Source organism: Capricornis sumatraensis, chromosome 8, assembly GCF_032405125.1.
Source record: "Capricornis sumatraensis isolate serow.1 chromosome 8, serow.2, whole genome shotgun sequence".
Lineage (NCBI taxonomy): Eukaryota > Metazoa > Chordata > Mammalia > Artiodactyla > Bovidae > Capricornis > Capricornis sumatraensis.
This window is the reverse complement of record NC_091076.1, coordinates 86,739,705-86,764,602: the sequence shown is the minus strand read 5'-3', so window position 1 is coordinate 86,764,602 and position 24,898 is coordinate 86,739,705. Positions and strand designations below refer to the sequence as shown.

The following is a 24,898-nucleotide window of genomic DNA, read 5'->3' as shown; positions in this document are numbered from 1 at the left end:
GGGGGCCCATGGCCTGAGTGTTGGACTCGCTGGTCCCTCAGTGTTAACTGAAGTCTTTCCACTGGGGCCACCCCAGTGCCTGCCTGAGGTGATGAGTCTGGGAAGTTGAATCTTACGGGCTGTTTCTCTGAGCATCATCCCGCCCCAGTATGCCCCAGGGAGACTTCTCTGGGGTGAACTGACTGGTGCCCTGACACCCCTGGGCCCTGTTCCCCAGCCTCCTTTGATTCTGTTGCTTTCTACTTGGCTGCTGCATTAGCTTTGATCTGCCCCAGGAAGAGTGATGGGGTGGGGGGGAGTGGCAGGAGTGAGAAAGGGCTTCTCTGGATTTGGAGCCCAGGGGCCTCTACAAAGGCCAGGAGGGGCTGGCTGGCTGGAGCCAAAAAGTAGGGTAAAGAGGCAGCTGTTTGAAAGCCCTTGAGAGGTCATTTTACTCATCCTGGAGGGGCACCAGCTCCCACCCAGCCCAGCCTGACTCTAGGAGAGAGGCCGTCCAGTCTCCTTTCTCCCTTGCTGCAAGAGCTGAACAAAGTATCCTGCCTTGCATCCCACTTCTGACCGCTGCTGGGAGGGTGACCTCAGTGGTGGTCTGGGAGGGATCAGCTTCTGATCTGATCTGATCTGGACCAGATCCAACAGCAGGAGCAGTGTGCTCATTTGCTTAGTAACTTATATTCATTTACAACAGCAACAAAAAGATCTTTCCCACCCTCTGGATTTTCCCACACCTGACTGTGGATGGAGGAAGCTGGACCCGGCCCTCTGCACACCCTCCTTCCCCCTTCTATTCCCAGTCCTCTGGCTGTGGATCCATGGGATCCTGGGCTGGGAGCCAGAGGGCCTTAAAGGGCCTCTAAACAGGCCAAGTAGGAGCTAAAAATACTCCAGGGAGGTGGGGGGGGAGCACCTTGTGGAATCTCTGGGGAGGGAGGGGCCTCGGATGCAGGGCTAGGGTTAGCGTCTTACCCCACTGCCCCTCAGTGGGCACAGGCTGGTGCAGGGTGAGAGTGGAAAGGGTATAGGTAGTAAGGGGTTTTATGTCAATCCGATTGCTCTTCATGCCCAGCTCTGCCTTCTCTGTACCACAGGAGGCTAAGAGAAGGGGGTCCCTCAGGCCACTCCCTCTAAGATGAGGCTGCTGGGAGGGTGTGGCCACCTGCTCCTCAGCCATTCCAGCACTTAAACTAGGGCCTGGAAAGCAGCAGGCATAGCAACACTTCCCTTGCACTGCTCACCCTGGAATGCAATCTGGGTTCTCCAGGGACCCCTTGCCCACTGAGGCCTGGACCCACCCTTTCAAGGTCATTGTAGCCAACCCCCAGCTGCTACCTCCAGCCAAATCTGAGCTCCCACCCTCGAATGACTAGCTGCCAGTAGCCCATTGACCTGACTGACGGGCTGGTGTCTTTCAGCCCCAGAAGTGTTACTTCCACATCACCCTCTGCCCCATCCAAACACCTGAACTAGTCTGTCCAGTGCGCTCTGCTTTAGATCCCCTCATCTGGCAGGGCAGAAATTCCTGGGTCCCCAGAGCAAGGCCTGGGGGTGTGCTGGGGCCATCCTGGTGCCACAAGAAAGCAGAACCACCGTGCTCACATGGGCCTCGGCTTCATAGTCAGAAGGCCCTTCTAAAGAATGAACCCACTGTTCCCCCAACCATCCTGGAGGCTGGTGGGGCAGCTGCTGGCCCATTTTACAGATGAGGCACTCACGGCTCAGCGGGAAAGGAAATTGTCCATTGAGGCAGAACATACCTAGAACCAGAGCCCTCAGCTCCAAGGCTGAAATATTCCTTTTCCACGGGCAGTGGCTCCCCGCTGTCACCTGTCAGGCACACAGGGGGCAGATGTCTACAGGTGGTGAGGCCATGGGCTTACTAGGTACCCACCTCAGCCCAGACCAAGGATGACTAACAGGGCCTGGCTGCCACGCTGGTCCCCTGCCAGCCCTTCTGTTGGAGTTGCCCGCCCTGCTTTGCACAGAGAAGCTGCACCCCTGCTCTCAGGAACTGTTCTCCAGGGTGAGGTCTGAGCTGAGTTGTGAGGTGCAGGCAGCGGTCCTTTCACGGCACCCCCAGGCAGCGCATTCCTGACACCCAGTGGGCGGAAGCACCCAGGCCCCGGCATGCCCCAGCCCGGCCCTGCCTAATCCCTGCCGCCCTCTCTCTCAGGTCCCAGGCAGGAGCTGCAGGCAGGGCTGTTGTTTTGCATATCCAGGCTCTAACAGGAGGCCTGGCGCCCCAGTTCTGGGCTGGGAGCCTCAGGAGCCAGCATTGCCGGGGCAGATGGAGGAGTACCTGGGAGATGTCTGCCACCCAGAAGGCGGGGTCCAGCAGGATTGAGGAAGTGGTCTTGCCAGAATGTCCAAAGGCTGCTGACAGATGATGCTGGGAGAGCAAGGGGTGGTAGAGCTGGGTTCTCAAACCACGATGTGAATATTTGGGGTGTATGTTAAATATGCGGGTTCCAGGGCTCTAGCCTCAGATTAAACTCAGGCTGTCTGTGGTGGGGGAAGGAATTTGCCTGTTGAACAAATATCACAGGGATTTTTTATTCTAGTGGTCCAGGAACTACCTTTTGAGAGAATATGTCAAGGCTGGTCACTTGCCTTCTTCTCCTCTAGTCACCTGTCTGATCTGGGCTGGGCTGCTAGAGCCCTAAGAACCCTTGTAGGGACTTGCAGGTGGCATCCCTAAAGATGGGCTCCAGGCAGACTGGGGACAAAGTGACTGACAGTCCTCATCCACCCCCACTCTCAAGCGCACCATTCTGCCCAAAGGGTCAGGTACCCAGCTCTCCTGCTGTCACCCCCATACCTCATAAATCTGTCTCAATGTGGTAGAAAGGGGGCGAGAAGACACTCCAGGGTCCCTTAAGGACCTTGCTGACTCAGCTCACCCAGCTGTGGTTTGGGGTCAGTTGTGCTTCCCTGCCCACATTCTTCAGACCACCCCAAGATCTAAGTCCTCCGATGACTTCAAGAGGTGGGACCCAACTATCCACCCCTCCCCGCCCCCTCACACATCCTTTTCCCGGATCTCTGGAAGTTTAAATCTTGTGCCAGGACAATGCCACCTTCTTCTTTTCCCATCTACCTTCATCTCAGAAGCCAAGCGTTCTTTCCCCAAACCAGATCTACTTATGTCAGTCAGATACCAAAACAGTCCTTCCAAACCCAGATCTCGCCATGTTTCTGCCTTGCTTAATATCCCTCCACAGCTTCCCTTCTCACCCTGCCCTCTTGTTCCTCCCCATGTTTCTGGCCTCCGGCTGTACCGAGGGCCTTGCAGATCCCTGAGTCACCCTCTTGCTCACAATTCCTGGCTCTTGCACATGTCAGACCTCAGCCTGCAGTGCCCCTCCTCCCCTTCTTTACCTGGTGAGCCCTGGGCAGCATCCTCAGACTCAGGCCAAGGTACTCTTCTATGGGCCTCCCTGATTGCCCCCATGCAGAGGCGGGGCTGGTTTGATCCCTGCTTTCCTCTCACGAGGCACTGACCACAGGTGTCTGTCTCCTTGCCTGCCTTCCCCACCCTGGGCGCTCCTCGAGGGAGGGGCACGGAACCATTCGTCTCCTGCTCTCTGCCTGGCACAGAGCAGATGCTCGGTGGATGTACATCAAGCAGTGAGTTGTTTGAAGCAGGCTTTGGCGAGTGTGAACCTGAGTCTGCTACCTTCTTGCCCCCAGGCTCCTGGCTGGTGCCCCCCGGGACCTCGCTGTGCCTGATGGCTATACCAACCGGACTGGTGCTGTGTACCTGTGCCCACTCACTGCCCGCAAGAATGACTGTGAGCGGGTGGACATCAAGGAGAAAAGTGAGAAGAGGGCTTAGGAACTGGTGCTGGGTCAGGAGCCGGGTGGAGGCGGTAGCACAGAGAGAATGACTAGAAGAGACAGAAGGCTCGGCTGGGCAGTGTCAAGTGCTTTCTTGTCCAGCTGGGAAGAGGGAGCCCTAGGGGAGAGTGGGACCAGATGGGATTTGTGGAGCTCAGACTGTGATGGGCTGGGGAAGGCAGGGAGGGAAGGTGGCCCTGCTGGAGTAGGAGATCTGGGAGGGACCAACTCCTGCCCTCTGGAGGCTCTGGATGCCTAGACGATGGGATGAGGTGCCCTGCCTCATGAGCCCTCTCATGCCCACAGGTAACCCTAACCACATCATTGAGGATATGTGGCTTGGCGTGACTGTGGCCAGCCAGGGCCCTGCGGGCAGAGTCCTGGTAAGTCGGGGCTCACCATCGGATCCCCCTCCAGACGTCTCCTTTCATCTCCTGGGAGCTGCAGAGGGAAGCAGAGAGCAGGAGAAGGGACCCTGGTGCATGAGCTTGCAAATGTCGATTTCTGCAGCTGTATGTCTCCATGGACATGTGTGTCCTTTCATCCTGCACTTGTGGCAGGGGGATGGGGAGGGTGTCTGGCGCGCTCCCAAGGGCCAGCCTGGGTCCTTTCTGAATCACCCATTCCCCCCACCCCGGGGTGGGGGCGGTGCTCACCCTTTGTGGGAATGAGTCGAAGGGACTAGAGATGGAAAGGGCAGAGAGAGCCTCAGGCAATGTGGCCTGGACGCATTCCTTCCGAGGAGGCCAGCTGACGGAAGAAGCACAGCCCTTCTGCCCCAGCTCATCCGGCTTGGGTTGGGGGCCACTCCCTGCTATCACTTGTCACCCCTAGCCTGCATTCATCAGTGCTGGCCCCTGGGATCTCAATTTTTGAGTCCCAGATAGACAATTTATTTTTCATTTTTAAATTCATTTAACAGTTACATACAGTGAATGTACAGATTTTAAGTTTCAGTTGCGTTTTGGCAAATTATAAACCCAAGTAATCAACACCCATTAAAGAAATGGCATGCTTACATCACTTCAGACATGCACTCCTTTTCAGCCACTGTCACCCCCATAGTCATCACTGTTGTGATTTCTGTCACCTTTGAACACTGTTGTAAGCTCCAGGTTTGACCAGCTCATTGAAACACCGTTTCTAGTCTCTTATAAGGATGGTGGATCCAGAGCTCCGCCTAAGTCAGTCTAGATATTGGGTCCTTCCACAACCTTCTACTTGCCCATCCTTTCATTCAGTTCGTTTTTAGTGAGCATGTCCTGCGTGCCAACACTAGAAACTTCCCAGTGACTCGGCAACAAGAACTAGGTCTGGTTCTGGGTTTCATCTGGGCCCTGGCTGTTTTACAAATACCCTGTTCTTGTTGATTTGCCCAATAAACATTAATGGAGCACCTCTCATGTGCCGGGAGAAGCTTTGAGAGAGATAGCACTGTCTGGTGCTTAAGAGCTTGACTCTGGAGCCCGATAGCCTTGGATTGAGTATCTCCTGCCTCTCTCTGGATGTGAGGTTGCTTATTTCTCTGTGCCTCAGTGTCCTTATCTAAAATGAGGAAGTAATTATCCCTAGCCCATAGAGCTGGTAGGAGGCTTAAGGGAATTAATATGCAAAAAGCTCAGACTTGTGTCTGGTGTATACTTACTAAGTAAGTAAGCACTCAGTAAGTATTAGCTACTGCTGCAGTGGTGGTGGTCGTTATTCTAATATTGATCCGTTTATTAAGAGGCAGGATCATCAGGGGACAAGAGAGAAGCAACTTTCTAACCTGCTCTATGTCTAGCTCCTTTTAGACCCAAGAACCTGAGCCCCACATCCCCTCATCCTTTTCCCTTTTTATTTTGTCGAGATCTCTAAGCCACTCTCAAATCCAGTACCTTCTGGTCTTCCAAAAAATGTTTCTAACCCTCAGGGCAGGTTTTGGAATTCTGGAAAGGCAATGCGGGTCCAGGCATTTCTATGGGAAGGGAGAAAAGCCCGGAGACCTCTTTCCACTCCTCTCCTGCAAAAGCAGAGGTGCACGGGGCCATGGAGACTCCGTTCCTGAGTTCCTGCTGTGGGCTTAGCTGTGTGTATTGGGGGGGGGTCCCCCAGGTCTGTGCCCACCGCTACACCCAGGTGCTGTGGTCGGGGTCAGAGGACCAGCGGCGCATGGTGGGCAAGTGCTATGTGAGAGGCAATGACCTGGAGCTGGATGCCAGGGATGACTGGCAGACCTACCACAACGAGATGTGCAACAGCAACACTGACTACCTGGAGACGGGCATGTGCCAGCTGGGCACCAGCGGCGGCTTCACCCAAAACACCGTGTACTTTGGCGCTCCTGGTGCCTACAACTGGAAAGGTGGGGACCGTGGGGGAAGGGAAGAAGAGCAGAGACCACTAACCCTGTTATGCCCTGAAGCAGTCTGCCAGAGCTTCCACACAAGAGGGCAGAGGAGAGCACGCCCTTGCCAACATCAGCAACCACCTCGACCTCTGATATTTTAAAGCACTTTCTATTCTATTATCTTAATTAATCTTAAAATGCAAGTATTATTATACCCATTTTACAGAAAACTGAGCTTTGGAGAAGTAAAATAAAGTAAAATAAACTGAGCCCCAAGGCCAGTAGTAAGTCCTGAAATGTGTATTGGAATGTAGGTCCATCTGATGCCAGGTTACCATTTAAAAACTTATTAAAAAATAAAACACATTCCTGGTACAACTACTAAATGATACAGTAAATTAAACAGGAAGAGCGCCCGTCTCCCACATCTCCCTCGTCCCATTTCCCAGTGTGTACTGCTAAGTGTCTCGTGGGTCCTTCCAGACCTGTTTTAGAATATATAGGTATCTTAAGAAACACACATACCCACACAGAAAATCATTTTAAATGTATTGTTCTGCTACTTCCTCTTCATGTATCAATAAATTTCAGACATGTTTTCACGTCAGTACATACAAGGCAATCTTTTGAGAGTGCTGCAGAGTATTTTCTTGTATCAAAACCCATGCTTTGATTCTGCCACACCACATACTGCCTTTCAGGCATCTGATGGCTCACACACCCTCCACCTGCCTCTCTCCACCACAGGCAACAGTGACCTCTTTTCCCTTACTGCACCTACTATTGCAGAATCAACAAGCAGAGGGAGCCCAGAATCTTGTTTTTTTTTTTTAATTACAGTATAGTTGATGTACAATATTATGTTAGTTTCAGGTGTATAACATAGTGATCAGTATTTAAGTACATTGTAAAATGATCACCCCTATAAGCCAAGAAACCATCTGTCACCCTTCAAAGTGATTACATTATTATTGACTATATTTTTTATGTGGTATGTTACATCCCAATGATTTATTTATTTTGTCCTCTTGACCAACAGGTTGCCCAGGGCATAGTCACAGCTCTGGGCTCACCTGAGGCTGAGGCCTCTGCTCTCTCTGCTAGTCTTTCTTCCCACTCCTTGGCAGGGCCAAGGTACTCTCCAGCAGCAGCCTGGGGGGCAGGGGAAAGCAGGTAGCCTGGGGACAGGATTAGGAGGAGATAATGGTGTGAGTCTGGCTTCATTGTCTAGGGTGGGGGAAATGTCATCTGTTGATAGTATGCCGGTACCCAGATGACTGGATTCCAGCCATGACTGGACATCCCTGAGCTTCCATCCCTGAGCCTCACTTTTCTCATCTGCAAAATGGGGGTCATCATGCTAGCTCAGAATTGTTAAAATAAAGAGTAAGTGATTTTCAAATGGCAAAGTACTCACAGATAAAAGAGGTTATTGTTATCCTTATCTGGAGTGGGGGCTGGACATAGTGGAGAAAAGGAGTGGTGACTTATACCCCCTTCCTCAAATCTTTATGAAGGAAACAGCTACATGATTCAGCGGAAGGACTGGGATTTGTCTGAATATAGTTACAAGGACCCAGAGGACCAAGGAAACCTCTATATTGGTGAGTCCAGTGGTAGTGGCCTTTTGGTGGGGAGGAGCAAGGGGGCTCAGTCCCTGGCACACTGGTCCTTTCCCCTTCAGTGTCTGGGAGTAGAGAGGCCAGGCTGCCCTGAGACCAGTAGCATTCAGTTCAGCTAGCACACACTTACTGAGCACCAGCTGTATACTCCACCCAGAGGCAGAGTCACGACCCTCATGGAGTTCATGGTCAGGGTACAGTCAGGACTTGGGGCTGGGCATCCAAGGTCCACTTTCTTGCCCAACTTAGAATAGAGGAATAGAAGATAATGGGGGATCCTGGGAGATGACCAGAGTACAAGGGGACCAAGCTTACTGGAGTCTCAATTGACCACCTTCCCCCCATCCCAGGCTACACGATGCAGGTGGGCAGTGCCATCCTGCACCCCACAAACATCACCATTGTGACAGGTGCCCCGCGGCACCAACATGTGGGCGCTGTCTTTTTGCTGAGCCAGGAAGCAGGTGGAGACTTGCGGCGGAGGCAGGTGCTGGAGGGCACGCAGGTGGGAGCCTATTTTGGCAGTGCCATTGCCCTGGCAGACCTGAACAATGATGGGTGAGGATCCAGGGACATTTCTCTGGGGCCAGGGAGAATGATGAGGGGGTGGGCTTGCACGAGTGAGGGCAGAGAAATAGAGGTTTGCAACTGTGCGTCTTTTTGCATGCTGTTTGCAGGGATTTACACATCAGTTTTGCATGTTGATTTGCAATCAGACTTTATGGGATTCGGGGTGTTTGCATGTCAATTTCATGATGCCTGCATCTCACTGTCTGTGCCTGTCATTCATATGGCCCTAGTGGATATGAGCTGTTTGGGTGTGATCTGTGTGTACATGGCTTTTCCACAACCTGTGTTTTCTATCAGATTGGTCACATTGACACTTCCAAGTCCTTCCCACGACCTGTGGCCAGAGGCATCACTTGTAGAGTTGTGTGCCCTGCCTGGCGCAGTTGTGTCTAAATAACAGTTACGCTGCATGTTCCATCTCCCCCTCCTTCTTTCCTTTGCAGGTGGCAGGACCTCCTGGTGGGTGCCCCCTACTACTTTGAGCGGAAAGAGGAAGTAGGGGGTGCGATTTATATCTTCATGAACCAGGCAGGCACCTCCTTCCCAGACCGCCCCTCCCTCCTTCTTCACGGCCCCAGTCGCTCCGCCTTCGGCTTCTCTGTGGCAAGCATTGGCGACATCAACCAAGACGGATTCCAGGGTATGAGCCAGCACTCCCGCCCCAGCACCCACTGACTGAGAGCCAGCTGCATACCAGGCTTGATAGGGCCCAAAAAGGAGACAGACTCGGGCCCAAGTCTGGGGAGCTCGCAGCAGTGCAGACGGAGCCCCCAGGGGTGAGCTCAGTAGACCTCCTGGAACAGTGGACATACCACTGGGCATCAAAGGCCAGGCTGAGTGTACACAATGGTGGGAACAGAAGGGGCAAAATGTGAGTGTGGTACATCTGGCTGATGTATAGTGGGTATGAGGTGTTCACATCAGAGATGTGGCTGGAGAAGGGGGGTGGGGGTGGGGTGGACACACTGAAAACCAGGCAGCAAAGCTAGGGCTTTATACTTGGGTTATGGTAGAGACGTGTCCGAAAAGATTTGAGGGCAGAGGAGTGACATGATAGCTTGGTACCCTGAGAGATGATTTTGGAGGGAGATGTGGGCTGGATGGAGGTGGGGAGCAAGGCTAGGGATATTAAAATCAAGAATATAGTATTACCTATGGCTGATTCATGTTGATGTACGGTAGAAACCAATACAATATTAAAAAGCAATTATCCTGGTGGCTCAGATGGTAAAGCATCTGCCTGCAACGTGGGAGACCCTGGGTCGGAAAGATTCCCTGGAGAAGGAAATTGCAACCCACTCCAGTACTCTTGCCTGGAAAATTCCATGGACTGAGGAGCCTGGTAGGCTACAGTCCATGGGGTCACAAAGAGTCGGACATGACTGAGCGACTTCACTTTCACTTTCATCCTCCAATTAAAAATTTAAAAAAGAATATACTATTACTATACCAGGTGTGGAACTTCCCTGGTGGTCCAGTGGTTAAGAATCCATCTTGCAATGCAGGGAACATGGATTCAGTCCCTGGTCGGAGAACTAAGATCATGCTGAGGGGCAACTAAGCCCGGATGTCACAACTAGAGAACCTGCATTCTGCAACTAACACCCGATGCAGCCAAATTAAGAAATAAATATTTTTTTAATATACATACAGTATACCAGGTGTGGATGTTAAGCACAGGGACACGGTAGAAGTTCTGGATATAGGCGATGCCAATTACTATTCTGCTGGACTTGCAGACCAATCAGACCTTGCATGTCAAGGAGAGGGATAAATCAAGGGGTTTAGCTTGGTTGCCTTGGGAGCACCTGGCTTTTCTGGAAGTCATTTCTCTGACAACCTCAATTTCCCAGAATATATCTGAAAACCAAAAGGAAGGCAGAGGAACCTCTCAAGAGCCAAAATAGGTGCTAGAAAGTTCAGTTAATGAAGCCCAAGCACTTACTGATCGAAGAGTTGCCCAGTTGTCACTCAAGACCTACTTATTCTTCCTTTGCCTACTTTTCCTACAAGCTTGACTTTCTAATTACCTAGGCCATATCAGATCAAAAGCAGGAAACTAGAAAGTTTAAGAAGACAAAACATCTTGGAGTTATTTTGTGGAAATAATGGTTAGAATTTAACAAGAAAAGGTATAGTGTTGTGATGAAAATCCCGGCCCCCACTGTTAGACAGACATAGGCTCAAATAGCCTCTTCTCTACTCATTAGCTGTCTGACTTTGAGTTTTCTGAGCCTATTTCCTCATCTGTGAAGTGGGGACGGTATTACCTACTGCCAGCACTCTCGTGAGGACTGGATGAGATGAGTGTTTGAGAACTATCTGGCCAAGTCCCAAATGGGGAACACCTGCTTTTGTGAGCCTGCTCTTAAATATCATGAAAAGAACCAGGTGTCTGGAGGGGCGGTTGACAGGGGAGAAGGAAGGCACAGTAATAAGGGAAAACAATAGCCAGTGGTCAGGAATCTGGGGTCTAGACCTGCTGGAGACATTAACTTGCTGTGTGACTTTGGTAAGTCACTTCCCTCTCCTGGACCTAATTTCCCATATATAAAAGGAGGCAATTGGGTGCCTAATGGTCCCAGTTTTAATCCTAAGTCACAGAACTCTGTTCCCTGATGCTCTGAGCACTGCTTGACAGGGAGGTCATGCCATGCTGGGCTCTGTGGCCTGGAGCATAGGACTGGAAAACCATGGGGCCCATAGTACCCGGGGTGACCCTGAACTGTCTCTCTTTCCCAGACATTGCTGTGGGAGCCCCCTTCGAGGGCTCGGGCAAAGTGTACATCTACCACGGCAGCTCCAGGGGGCTCCTCAGACAGCCCCAGCAGGTACAGACGGCCAGGGACAGAGGCACCTTCTTCCTTTTCCTCACGCACTCCTGCCTATTCCCCATGGGCCCCACTGTCTGGAACCTTCCCCAGAGTCTGTCCCCACCACCTCCCCCTGCCCCCAGGTAATCCATGGAGAGCAGCTGGGACTGCCTGGCTTAGCCACGTTTGGCTACTCCCTGAGTGGGCAGATGGATGTAGATGAGAACTTCTACCCAGACCTGCTGGTGGGGAGCCTGTCAGACCGCATCGTGCTGCTGAGGTAAGCCAGGGCAGTGGTGGATGGGGGCCTCTCTCTTCCTTCCCTGTCTGCACGGAGCCCCAGCTCTGTCCACCGTCAGAATCAGGTCCATACAAGCCTGAGCCCTGACCCTGCCCTGCCCTGCCCTGCCCTGGGGCAGGCCTGAGGCACTGATGTCTGATTTTCCTATGCAGGGCCCGACCTGTCATCAACATCCTCCACAAGACCTTGGTAGCCAGGCCATCCATACTGGACCCTGCGTTCTGCACGGCCACCTCCTGGTGAGACCCTCTGGCCCCAGTCTGCCTATTCACTCCTCCTGATGTTTGGGAAGCCCAGGAGGGACCCTGGCTTTCAAAACCCTTCCCTGGCAACTCCTGATACCCCACCATTAAAGGGTTGATTCTTGGGAAAGCATTGCCCTCACCACTCACCCTCATTAAAGAGCAAAATTCCTTGCTAATGGGTGAACTGTGTGGGTGCGGGTTGGGGGGCGGGCAGGTAGGGCATGGTGGTTGGAGCTCTGGTCCACTTGGTTCAGATTCCAGCTTTGCCCACTGCAATGGTAGGGATGGGCTCTAGGGAGTGGTAATATTAATAACCAATTCACAGAAACTAACACAACACTGTAAAGCAACTATACTCCAGTAAAAAATTTTTTTTAATTAAAAAAATATAATCAACTTAAGGGTTGTTGTGATAATCAAATGAGGTAATGTACAAAAAGCCCTTAGCATGGTGCTCTGTAAATCCTAAGTGCTCAAAAAACATAGTTGCTAAGATGGTTACAATAATGACAGTGATGACCCTAAGGTCTATTAGTGAATGAGGATAATGGATCAGAAAGCTGAGGGAGATGGAGTAGGGAAGCAGCGGGTGGTGGGGAAAGAGATCTGGACTGGGGATCCCGCTCAAGACGAGGCTGGGCCAACACTTGGCTTCAGGCAACTCCTTTAGTCTCAGGACCTCAGTTTCCCCGTTGATGCCCTCCAACCCTGTTTGCTATGGCCTGAAGACACCAGGGACACCCCAGCCCAGCTCTGTGGACTCCTTAGTTTTGTCTCTGCCTTTCCCCCAAAGACCCTGTTTTCTCTTGCCCAGTAAAGGGGGTGAGAGCTGGGACCTGGGTATCTGGGTTCCATCATGACCTGACCCTCCTGTATGTCCCCCACCCCCAACAGTGTGCAGGTGGAGCTGTGCTTTGCTTACAACCAGAGTGCAGGGAACCCCAACTACAGGCAGAACATCAGTGAGTACTGGGCTGTAGGGCGAGGGGGGGCACACTCACCTGATCACTTGCTGACCAGCCTGTGCACCCACAGCCCTGGCCTACACGCTGGAGGCTGACCGGGACCGCCGCCCACCTCGACTCCACTTTGCACACAGCCAGTCAGCTGTCTTCCACGGCTTCTTCTCCATGCCTGAGATGCGCTGCCAGACGCTGGAGCTGCTCCTGATGGTGAGGGAGGGGTGAGGGGTGGTACATTGACTCCATGGTCCCAGGAGAGTCCTCAAGGTCAAGGGTGAGGGAATGAGTTCTCTCCAGAGACAGAGGTGGTGGATTGGCCTGGAAGGTAAGTGGAGGCTACAGTGCACAGCATCCACCCCACAGTAGAGAACAGAATTTTTGGAGCAGGGATGGGGGCCAAAGAGAAGTATGTGAGATTCTTAGCTCGTCCTGGGGAAAAGGCATCCAGAAGCAAGGACAAGCTCAGGCTCTCTCTGGGACATCAGAGTGAAAAGGGAAAACTCAACTTGGGGACCCCAGGAATGGGAGGCTCAATCTTCCTCCAGAGGAGTCTCTGGAGAGGAGGAGCCACATCTTACCAAAGCGAGTCAATTTGGTGAGCAGACAAGAGGGGTTTCAGCCTTACAGGGGTTTTTTAGGGTTGAGGGAGAGGGGCACAGCTCCTCCCTAGAGCCTTAGGTTTGTGTGAGGATACAACTTTGTTTGGAGGGCAGTGCAGAGCTGGGTTCAGTTCACCTTCCTTTCCCAGGACAACGTCCGCGACAAACTCCGACCCATCACCATCTCCATGAACTACTCTTTACCTTTGCGGTTGCCTGATCGCCCCCAACTGGGGCTTGGGTCGCTAGATGCCTACCCGGTCCTCAACCAAGCGCAGGCTCTGGAGAACCACACGGAGGTGGGTGGGGCCGGGGCCGGGGCCGGGGCCAGGGCCGGGGCGGGAAGGGCACGGGCCTAGAGAGCTATGGATGATGTGGGCCCTTCACAACTCCCGCCACCCCCAGGTACAGTTCCAGAAGGAATGCGGGCAGGACAACAGGTGCGACAGCAATTTACAGATGCGGGCGGCCTTCGTGTCTGAGCTGGGGCAGCGGCTGAGCAGGTGCGCTCTGGGCGGGGCTGGTTGGCCAAGGTGGGCCGGGCTTCATTGGCTATCAGGAGTTGAGGGGCGGGGCCCTATTGGTCGGAAAGTGGAGAGAACTGTTGAGACCTAAGGAGAGGGGTCTCACAGAGAAGCAAGTCGGAGAGGAGGGACCTTTATTAGCCAAGAACTATAAGATTGGCCTTCCCTGGCCAGGAAAGGGGCTTTCTTCTGAGGGGCGGAGCCTAACAGGTTGGGGCGGGGCTTTGGGCTCAGTCTGGGGCTGCTCCTTCCCTCTCAGGCTCCAGTATGGGAGAGACCTCCGAAAACTGCTCCTGAGCATCAACGTGACCAACACCCCAAGCCGGAAGCGGGCTGGGGAAGATGCCCACGAGGCGCTCCTCACCCTGGAAGTGCCTCCCACCCTGCTGCTGTCCTCAGTGCGCCCCGTGAGTACCCTCTGCTTCCTCAGAGCCCAGCCACGACCCAGTGCGTCCTTTGTACATGTCATGTACATGTGTTGTTATTTGCCACGTGTCTCCCCGCCCCCCACCCTAGTCCTCTGGGCTGGGCTTCCTCAGGTGCCTCCAACGTCTCTGTTGCTAGGGGAACCCAGTGCTCAAGCCTTGAGGGCTTCGGGCCCTCTGCCACAGGAGAGGGGTGGGACAAGCCTTAGTCTGACCACTTAGATCTGATTTGTCTTCTTTCTTCAGCCTGGAGCCTGCCAAGCCAATGAGACCATCGTTTGTGAGCTGGGGAACCCCTTTAAACGGAACCAGAGGGTGAGTGCCCGACTGTACTCTCCCAGGGCTGTGGGTCCAAGGCTCCTCCTCTGATGAATTCCTTATCCTCCCTCTGCCTGCCTGCTTCCCAGGCTTCCTTGAATCAAAGAGCTAGAGTTGGGGAGGAGGGATGCAGTAGGGGCTGGGGAGAGACCCAGAGACAGGAAGATGGAGCCACTAGGGAGCTATGCACAAAGCTAGAGCAGGTGGAGGCGAGGAAACTGATTTTGCTGAGCACCTGCTGCGTGCCAGGCCCTGAGCCCAGTTCTTTTATATATTTCTCACAACCTTCTGAGGAAGTTGGTGCTGATTTACAGAAAGGAAACATAGGCTCAGCAAGCTTGAGTGATTGCTCAAGGTCGTGTAGCTCAGACGTATTGAGCTACATGAGCTATTACTAACAGAAAAGACTGGGAAGAGGGAAGCAGATGAGGCTAGGAAGGTGGAAGAGTGGAGACAGGTGGGAGGTAGAGACCAGAGAGGCAACTCCCTAGCACAGCACTCAGCCCCTCTCTTCCCCATGGCATCACCCCTGCCTGGCCTCAAGCAACCTCTCTTGCCCTTATGGCAGATGGAGCTACTCATTGCTTTCGAGGTCATCGGAGTGACCCTACACACAAGGGAACTCCAGGCGCAGCTGCAGCTCTCCACGTGAGTGACCTCAGGAAGCCAGTCTATATGGGGATTGAGGTATCCTGGGTGCCCCCCAGCCTCAGCTGACATAGTCCTCCCCTACCCTCTGTATTCCTTCCTCAGGTCAAGTCACCAGGATGACCTACGGCCCATGACCCTGCCTCTGCTGGTGGACTACACACTCCAGGCCTCACTCAGCATGTGGGTACCGCCCTGAACCTCAGCCTGCTGAAGAGCCTGGGCCTCCCTTCCCTAAGGTGTCTCTCAGGCTCCTCTGACACACCGTCTTGGCCTGGTATCCTCAACGTCATTATTGTTACTGTTATTGTTGTCCTTGCAGAGCAGCTAGCAGCGGAGGAATCCGCAGCTTTGGGTGAAGGTGTTGGTGTGTCCCCACCATTTCATGAGAGCCCATTGTGCTCATGATTTTATATACATCATCTCATTGTCTTCTCACAGTGGCCCCATGATACAGTGACCCCACTTAAGAGATTAACCTTACTTTACAGTTGAAGAAACTGAGGCTAGAGAGGATAAATTATTTGCTCGAGGCTTTACAGCTAGTAAATGCTAGAGCTGGGGTTTGCCTCAGGTCTGCTTGATGTCAGAGGAGCTGTAGTTAACCTTGGTACCCACCCCCTGCAAGGGCCCCTACTGTCCCCTGTCACTCTAGCGTCTTTCTCACTCCCAGGGTGAATCACCGGCTACAAAGCTTCTTTGGGGGGACAGTGATGGGTGAGTCTGGCATGAAAACTGTGGAAGATGTGGGAAGCCCTCTCAAGTACGAGTTCCAGGTAAAGGGACCTTTGGGTCCAGGGTCAGAGGGTGTGAGGATTGGGGGTTGGTGAGACAGAGGTGGTTTCCCAGGAGAAAGTAGCCGTGACATCCCTTGTCCTCACAGGTGGGCCCAATGGGTGAAGGGCTGGCAGCCCTGGGGACCCTGGTCCTGGGGCTGGAGTGGCCCTATGAAGTCAGCAATGGCAAGTGGCTGCTGTACCCCACGGAGATCACTGTCCGTGGCAATGGATCCTGGCACTGCCGGCCACCTGGAGACCTTATCAACCCTCTCAACCTCACTCTCTCTGTAAGGACACCAGGCAGAGCGTTCACTTGTGGCCCATTTCGTTTGCTAGCTGCAGAGCAGAAAGGCCAACATTTTCCTCTCCCTGCCCTTTCCTCGTCTCCTCACCTCTGCTCCTTCCACCAGTAAATCGCCTCTACCCTCTTCAGGTTCCTGGGGACAGGCTGCCAGCTCCACAGCGCAGGCGGCGACAACTGGACCCAGGAGGCCAAGGCCCCCCACCTGTCACTCTGGCTGCTGCCAAAAAGGCCAAGTCTGAGATCCAATTGGTGAGTGGCCAGGGCAGGGTTGGGGGGAGTATGCCCACCCTTATATCATAAGGTGAGCGGGCACCTCGAGACATACGAAGCAAGATAGGTGCTACTCTCCAGGAGACCCCAGTCTGATGTGGTGATGTGGCCCTTGCCTTGTGCTGGGGAGCAGCCAATACGGTGAACCAAAAGCACAGACACTGATTCTATTCCCAGGACCCCCAACCTGTTGGGGGTGATATAGCTGTTCAAAGCTTTGGACATTAGAACTAGGGATGGGGAGACACAAAATGAAGACAGGGTGCAGGGCGCCCTCTGTCGGAAGGGAGCGGGGAGCAGGCCTGTGCAGCAAGGTGAAGTCTAGCTGGGTGGAGAGGGAGGAGTAGCCTGCAGGGGAGGAAGCCCAGTGTGGGAAGGTGGTGTTCAGGATTGGGCGCCGTGTACAGGAACAGGGACCAGATTTCCTGTTTCCCATGTCGCTGGCATCCTTATATGCATGGTCCAAAGAATGTGCCTTAAACACATATATGCAGGGTTGGCGGGGAATGTGCTTGAGTGAAGGGATGGGGACAGGCCCCTTCAGTTTCAACCATAGTTGGGACAAAGCCTGGAGCAAAGTCTGGAGAATCTAGAGACCCAGACTGTCTGGGTCTGTGTTCCCTGCCTATCTCAGAGCTGTGGCAGTGACCACACCCACTGTGTGTGGCTGGAGTGCCCCATCCCTGATGCCCCTGTCATCACCAACGTGACCATCCAGGCACGAGTGTGGAACAGCACCTTCCTTGAGGTCAGTGCCAGTCTCAACTGCCCCCCACCTCGGGCTGGGAGAGCAACAGGGAGAGGGTGAGGCCAGACTACACGTGTGTGCCTGAGTGTTGTTGGTGACTGACTGCGTGGAGATGGGGGCATGCTGGGCTATGCACCTGTTACTGTGTGCCCTGTCAGAGTTAGTCTGTGCATCCATGTGTGGACATGACATCATTTTGCCTCCATAAAATAACATCTCCCGTGTCTGTTATTCTGTTGTGTATCCATTACTTTCTCACCTCTCTGTGCTACCCCATGCTGCTCCTTTCCCCTGGATGCCAGCTCCCGTCTGTTACCTCTGCATGTGAACTCCAGTTCAGCCTTCACAGTCTCCCTCAGAGACCACCAGCAAGATCTTTTCTGATTTTTTAGCCGACAATGACCTCTCCCGTCTAGACACTCACAGAACTTCCTCTGAAGCCACACATGCCACTTAGCACACTCTGCTCTGGGTTGCAGTGCCAGCCAACCTAGACCAAACTTCTTCTGTGAATGACTAGATTAAACATCTCTTTTCAGCTCTGTGGGCCACGTGCTTTCTGTTGTAGGTACTCAGTTCTGCATTGTAGCATGAAGCTACTACAGACAGTACGCTGGTGAATGGGCGTGTCTGTGTGCCAGAAATACTTTATTTACAAAAGCAGCTCCTGGGCCAGATTTAGCCCGCAGTCCAGACCTAGACTGTGACCTTCACTGTCCCTGCTGTCCCCAGCATCCAGCGTAGGACCTGACACAGTGATGAATGAATGATGAGCATTCGCGTGTAGAGGAGAGGCCTGGTGACAGGTCCTTTGGAGTGCTGTTTAAAGATGCTCTGTGGAGGGAGAGTGTCCCGGGGGCTGGTCAGGAAGGAGGCTCAGAGGGACTTCAGCTGCTTCTTTTGACTCATCATGCCCCTCTCCAGGATTACAGAGACTTTGACCGAGTCAGGGTAGCCAGCTGGGCCACCCTGTTCCTCCGAACCAGCGTCCCCACCATCAACATGGAGAATAAGACAGTGCGGGTGAGTGAGCGCGTTAAGGAGACAGCAGAACCTGGCCAGGGCAAGGGAGTGCAGGGCATCTTTTCAGAGCACTTCCACATACTTTAGCTATTTGGTCTCAGTCTTGGCAGCACACTGGAATCCCCTGGAGGACTGCTAGTTTCTGGACTACACCCCTAAGTGATGAAATCTGAGTCTGTGGAGGTGGGGCCCCAGTATTGGTATGTTTAAAAGTACCCCCAAAGATTCTACTGTGCAGCCAGGGTTGAGAACCTCTACTTGGGCTCATTTGATCTGCATGTAAAGATGTTGCATTTCTGTGAAAACCTGAAAAAAGTTCCCAAACTTGATTCTAAGATATATATGGAAAAATAAATACCACAAAATGGCTATAATTTGTTATGAAAAGGTTAGAAGGGATATGTATAGGAAGTGAATGATGGGTTGATTAAATACACTATCATACATTTCCTAAAATAAATTAAGATAGCAGAGGAAGGGAGATCAATGGAACAGAATAGGAATTTACTTTTATTATATAGATAGCATTTTAATAAGGAGAAAAATATAGATGATTAAGTAGTATTGGGAGAACATATTTGGAAAGTAAAGACAAACCCCTGCCTCACACCATAAACAAAAACATATTTGAGTTAGATTAAATATTTAAATGTAGGAAATAAAACCTAATATGCCAGAAGAAAATTCAGAAATAATTTAATAATAATCTTTAATTATTGGGAGAGGGAGTTATTTTATTAAACCCAGAAATCACAAACAAAATTTGAAAAATTCAACTCTGAAATTTTAAATCTGTATACAGCAAAAGAGATGGTAAAGAAACTAAGAGGGCAAAAGACTTATTACTGTTTTAAAAGTTTATAGCAGGGGTACTCTTTCTACCCCCTTCTGATGTCTATGTCAGAAGCTTTCTCTGTCTCCTTTATACTTTAATAAAACTTTATTACACAAAAGCTCTGAGCGATCAAGCCTTGTCTCTGGCCCCCGATTGAATTCTTCTCCTCCAGAGGCCAAGAATCCTGGCGTCTTTGCGTGGTTCAACAACTTTTCAAATCTGCCTGCTATGCAGGAGACCTGGGTTCGATTCCTGGGTTGGGAAGATCCCCTGGAGAAGGAAATGGCAATCCACTCCAGCATTCTTGCCTGGAAAATCCCATGGACAGAGGAGCTTGAGGGGTTACAGTCCATGGGGTCGCAAGAGTCAGACACGACTTAGCAACTAAATCACCAAACCACGATAGACAGTTAATTTACAACAAAGGAGCAAAGAATGGAGAAAGGACAGTCTTTTCAATAAGTGGCGCTGAGAATACTGGACAGCCACATGCAACAGAGTGAAACTGTGACACCAGCCTCATGGCAGAAAGTGCAGAGGAGCTAAAGAGCCTCTTGACGAAAGTGAAAGAGGAGAGTGAACAGGTTGGCTTAAAGCTCCAACACTCAGAAAACTAAGATCATGGCATCCAGTCCCATCACTTCATGGGAAGTAGATGGGGAAACAGTGGAAGCAGTGTCAGACTTTATTTTTGGGGCTCCAAAATCACTGCAAATGGTGACTGCAAGCCATGAAATTAAAAGACGCTTACTCCTTGGAAGGAAAGTTATGACAAACCTAGATAGCATATTCAAAACCAGAGACATTACTTTGCCAACAAAGGTCCGTCTAGTCAAGGCTATGGTTTTTCCAGTGGTCATGTATGGATGTGAGAGTTGGACTGTGAAGAAAGCTGAGTGCCGAAGAATTGATGCTTTTGAACTGTGGTGTTGGAGAAGACTCTTGAGAGTCCCTTGGACTGCAAGGAGATCCAACCAGTCCATTCTAAAGGAGATCAGTCCTGGGAAGCTCCAATACTTTGGCCAAGGAAAAAAAAAAAAAGTTTATAGCACATATGACAGAATATTGATAGACGTTTTTAATATGTAAAGAGAAAGGGTGGCATACATAGGCATTGTACGTATGGTGAAATATAACAGCAGTAAGATTTTTTGTATATCATATGAGAAAATATTAAAAAGAAGAATCCTGTCTTGTTCTGATAAGGTAGAAGGAAATGCTATTGATTGGAATATAAATCGATGGATTCTTTTTAAAGATGAATTTGTCAATATCTATTAAATTTTTAGTTATATATTTCCTTTGATCTTGTATATGATAATATATCAAGGAGCTAATAGGACAAATTTGCAAACATAAATACATGGGGATATTTTAAAGCATTGTTTATAATGGCAGAAAATTGGAAACAATCTAAATATCTTTCAGCATGAGATTGGCTCAATAAATTCTGGCACATTTCCTACAATGACATGCAGTCAGAAGAGATTAGGTTGATCTTTATTAACCGACATCGAAAAATGATGAAAAAGGTAACAGAAGAGTGTGCATAGTACACACAGATCCCATTTATGTGAAAGAAAAAATGTATATGCTTAATATATACATTTAAAAATATAAAATAATTAAAGTAACTTTTTAAGAAATCATGTACAGTCAGAAAAATATTTTTCTATAAATAAATATATATGCAGGGGCTTCCCTGGTGGTCCAGTGGCTAGGCCTCTGCACTCCCAATGCAGGGGGCCCGGATTTGATCCTTGGCCGGGGAACGAGGTCCCACATGCAGCAATTAAGACCCAGCACAGCCAAATAAGTAAATATTAAACACACACAAAGGAAGTTTAAAATATATATATGTGTATATATATGCAAAATATGTACAATAACTATATTATAAAACCTGTAATATAATAATATTATTTATATATATATATCTTCATTGTAGGGGAAGAAGAAATGCTACTATATGCTATGCATTCTATTTTTTTGTAAATATTTGTGGAAGTGTTGCTCTATACCAGGTATTTCTCAAAGCAGTGTACTTATATTAAACACATTTAATGCTCCCAGCAACCTATGATACAGATATTATTAGCATATTCCCTATTTCACAGATGAACAAAAGAAAGGTTAAGTAACTTGCCCAAGGTCACACAGCTAGTGAATAACATAGTTAGGACTTGAACCGAGGTAGTCTGGCTCCAGAACCCATACTTTTGGCTGCTCTACTATACTACGAGGTAGGCATTACGATCCTCTTATCAGAGAGCATGAAATGGAGATTCAGAGAGGTGAAATTACTTGTCCAAGGTCCCACAGCTTGTGAAGGATGGAGCTGGTATCCAAGCCTGGATGTGTGGGTCACAAACCAGACTCTAGGCTGCCTCCCAGATCTGAGATCTTGGTGTCTGCCTCTAGGAGAAAGGAGAGGACAGAGGAATCTGGGCCTGAATGGGCTGGCAGGGGCTTTTCCAGTCCCTGTGTGCCCCCTACAGGCAATAAATCAAACAGCAGGGTTCCGGGTCCAGCTGAAACAGGAAGGATGAGCTCAGGGCCTAAGGGGGTGGACACATGGCTGAGCCCCTTCTCACCCCTTCCAGTTTTCCGTGGACATTGACTCCGACCTGGTGGAGGAGCTGCCGGCTGAGATCGAGCTGTGGCTGGTGCTTGTGGCTGTGAGTGCCGGGCTGCTGCTGCTGGGGCTGATCATCCTCTTGCTGTGGAAGGTTAGAACACCCAGCCTGCCACTGGGACTCCCACTCGGGGACCGCCTGCCAGCAGACCCTCACCAACTCTCCCTTCATCTCATTCCATCTCACCCCACCCATCACCCAAGTCCTCCCCACTTTCTCTCCAGCTCCCAGTCCTGGGTTAACGGGGGACTTGCAAGCCGGAAAGGGGAACCAGGAGCTCCGGCTCCTGCCACATCACCAAGCTGGGGCTGGGAACCAGGCATCCAGGCTCCCCAGCCCTAAGCCCCAGTTCATGAGTGCTGCTGGCAAGGACCCCCCAGCTCCCCCTGATGGCCCCTCCCCACCTCCTCCCCTCCGCAGTGCGGCTTCTTCAAGCGAGCCCGCACTCGCGCCCTGTATGAAGCTAAGAGGCAGAAGGCGGAGATGAAGAGCCAGCCATCAGAGACAGAGAGGCTGACGGAAGACTACTGAGGGGGGCAGCCCCCACCCCGGCCCAGCTGGGTAACGCGGCCTCCGGGCCCCCTTCCCCAAGCCCCCAGCTGGCTGGGGCCTCTGACTCTCTCCTATCTGCTCCTCTTCCTTTATGGGCCCTCTCTGCACTCCACTCTGTCCCCAGCACCACCCCCAAAGAGCAGGTCACTGCCAGTCTCCCCTCCACATCCTCGGAGAGCCCGGGGTGTCTGCTCTCACCAGCCTCCCCACTGAATCCTTCAAGAGGGAGCCATAAACCCTCCCTGTGCCCCTTATGCTTTCTGGGGATTGGAAAGGGTCAAGGCTAGGCCCCATGTTTGTAGGCCACAAGACAGACTTCAGAGCGATTCCATACCGCCATCCCCACCTCCAGAGAAGGAGGGGACTAGTAGAGCCCTTCTTCCTGGGAACCAGCACTTTTCCTCTTGGGACGCTCTTGGGCTGACAAACTGACCCCTCCCGACCTTGTGGTCACTGTAGATCGCCACCCCTCCTAGCCATTCCATCTGCAGTCTAGGCCACTGCCCCTCTGACTCCATCTGCCTCTCCCTCTCCTCTCTGCTTTCCTCAGCTCCTCCTTCCTCTGGGGTCTGGGGTGGGAAACCTTGTCCTCTTCGTCTCAGGGCAGGGAGATGGCATTGTGTTTGGGTCGGGGTCCTGGCTTTGAGGACCTCCTGGTGAGGAAGAAAGGGACTGGGCCTATCTTCCCGCTGGTGTAAATGCTGGCTTCTGAGGGCCTCCCTCTTCTCCCCCTCCTCCAGTGTGATTTCTTTAAGCGGACCCGCTATTACCGGATCATGCCCAAGTACCACGCAGTGAGGATCCGGGAGGAGGAGCGCTACCCACCTCCAGGGAGCACCGTGCCCACCAAGAAGCACTGGGTGACCAGCTGGCAGACTCGGGGCCAATACTACTGACATCCTCCCTGATCGCACCCTGCTCCTCCAGTGTCCTCTTCTTCTATTTATCATAATTTAAGCCCCGACAGACCCCAGGGGCTGTTGCCTCTGGCTGGCACCAGCAGGCTCGGGCACACACACCTTTCAAGTGCATGCACGTGCTATGTGGCCATGGCCGTCTCCCTGAAGGAAGGCTGGGGCTGTGGCCCGTGCACTGCTGAGCACTGCAGCCCTGTGCCCTGGTCACATATGAGCACATGGGGGTCCCACTGCTTGTGGACTGTGCTTGTGCACCCCGAATGGTGCACGGCCATGCGTGTCCCAGCCTTTACCAGTGCCAAAACCAAGCCAAAGGCCTTCTGCCAGAGCCAGGAGGAAGAGGCCCCCAATGTGGTGACCCTTCCTCTGTTCACACTGGACCCATCATGAGCCATAGGCACTGGATTGACCCTGACCTCGAGATGAAAACTACTGACAAGGAGCAGCCCACAGACCCCCAGTGGAGCTCTCAGCACCCATGGCAGAGAGTGGGGAGCCTGCCTGAGGGCGTTCAAGGAGGTGTTCAAAGGGCCCAGCGTGCTCAGACCAAGAGCAGAATGAACTAGAAAGAAGGTCCCCAGGTTGGCTCTCTTTCATGAATTGCTGGGAAAACCTCTGAACTCAGCCATGGCCATTACGCGCACTCGTAGGAAGCGCAGCCTGAGGAAACAGAGGTGGACATGCTGCTAGGCAGCCAGGACATGCTGTGCTGGGACCACTCTGGGAGCATGATGGCATCCTCAATAGAGTGAGGACCAGTCCTGGGCCACAGAGATGATGGACGGGTACAGAGCAGATACCACGTCTCACCCACATTACCATCCTGACCTTGAGGCCTGGAGGGATCTCCACACGATCACAGAGGAGCGACACTTGAATGTAGAACAGGGAGGAAGCCCCATCACGGCCCATCGGCCAGACCCTACTCTGCCCTCACTGACCGTGGGTTGGAGACCTGGAAGTGGAGCTCTTGGCGCTCTTTGGCTTTTGGAGCCAGTTTAGCTTTGCCGTCTCACCTGTGGCCCATTCTAGAGGTTGAGCTATTTCCAGAAAACCTGTCCTGACCCCGGCCTGTCGGCAGGTCCCCTCAGCCCCTCCCCCCTTTCATGGTACTGTAGCAGGGGAGCTCCTTCCCCCTCCTTGTGCCTTCTTTGTATATAGGCTTCTCACGGCAACCAGTAAACAACCCCCTGTTTGTACACACTGCATCTGCCTCCATCTACCCCCACGTCTTACCGACACCATTCCATCTGATGGATCATGATACCTAGGTGATCCGTAGGTGGACAGAGCTAGGCGCAGGGCTCTGAGAGGTTGGGAGGGTGAAGCTCTATGGCAGAGATAACAGCTCCTGTTCTCAGGGGTGCCCCAGACTTCAGGGATGGTCACCGTCCCATAACTGAGATTCAGAACATAAGATGAGGAAAGGCCCTGAGTAGACTGTATGGAATCCAAAGCAGCTTCTTGGTGGACACTGTGCCATCCTGGGGAAGGAGTGTGAGTAGAGGTGGTGGTGTGCAGGGTCTGGAAGAGGCAGGAAGCTACTCTGCTGTAGAAGCAGGTAGTCCTGGCTAATGATAGAGTGAGGCTGTGTGCACAGGTGGAGAGCTGAGAGCCCTCATCTGGTGGCTACCTTCAGATAAG

The 24,898-nt window shown here is 51.9% G+C and overlaps 1 protein-coding gene across 1 annotated transcript in view; it reads left to right on the top strand.

The window, feature by feature from the left end:
• Positions 1-24,428, top strand: part of ITGA3 (integrin subunit alpha 3) — a 28,453-nt gene extending 4,025 nt beyond the window's left edge. The window contains exons 2-27 of the mRNA XM_068977067.1: positions 3,688-3,815; positions 4,141-4,217; positions 5,929-6,178; positions 7,681-7,767; positions 8,136-8,343; positions 8,799-8,995; positions 11,098-11,186; positions 11,312-11,448; positions 11,622-11,708; positions 12,609-12,676; positions 12,750-12,886; positions 13,425-13,574; positions 13,681-13,778; positions 14,059-14,206; positions 14,471-14,539; positions 15,111-15,190; positions 15,296-15,373; positions 15,864-15,966; positions 16,074-16,256; positions 16,403-16,522; positions 17,178-17,291; positions 18,216-18,308; positions 19,387-19,392; positions 21,753-21,878; positions 22,206-22,346; positions 23,078-24,428. Of these exons, the coding sequence (XP_068833168.1) occupies positions 3,688-3,815; positions 4,141-4,217; positions 5,929-6,178; positions 7,681-7,767; positions 8,136-8,343; positions 8,799-8,995; positions 11,098-11,186; positions 11,312-11,448; positions 11,622-11,708; positions 12,609-12,676; positions 12,750-12,886; positions 13,425-13,574; positions 13,681-13,778; positions 14,059-14,206; positions 14,471-14,539; positions 15,111-15,190; positions 15,296-15,373; positions 15,864-15,966; positions 16,074-16,256; positions 16,403-16,522; positions 17,178-17,291; positions 18,216-18,308; positions 19,387-19,392; positions 21,753-21,878; positions 22,206-22,316 (2,944 nt within the window). The 3' untranslated portion in view covers positions 22,317-22,346; positions 23,078-24,428. The remainder of the gene's footprint in view (positions 1-3,687; positions 3,816-4,140; positions 4,218-5,928; positions 6,179-7,680; positions 7,768-8,135; positions 8,344-8,798; positions 8,996-11,097; positions 11,187-11,311; positions 11,449-11,621; positions 11,709-12,608; positions 12,677-12,749; positions 12,887-13,424; positions 13,575-13,680; positions 13,779-14,058; positions 14,207-14,470; positions 14,540-15,110; positions 15,191-15,295; positions 15,374-15,863; positions 15,967-16,073; positions 16,257-16,402; positions 16,523-17,177; positions 17,292-18,215; positions 18,309-19,386; positions 19,393-21,752; positions 21,879-22,205; positions 22,347-23,077) is intronic.
• The last annotated feature ends 470 nt before the right edge of the window (positions 24,429-24,898 follow it).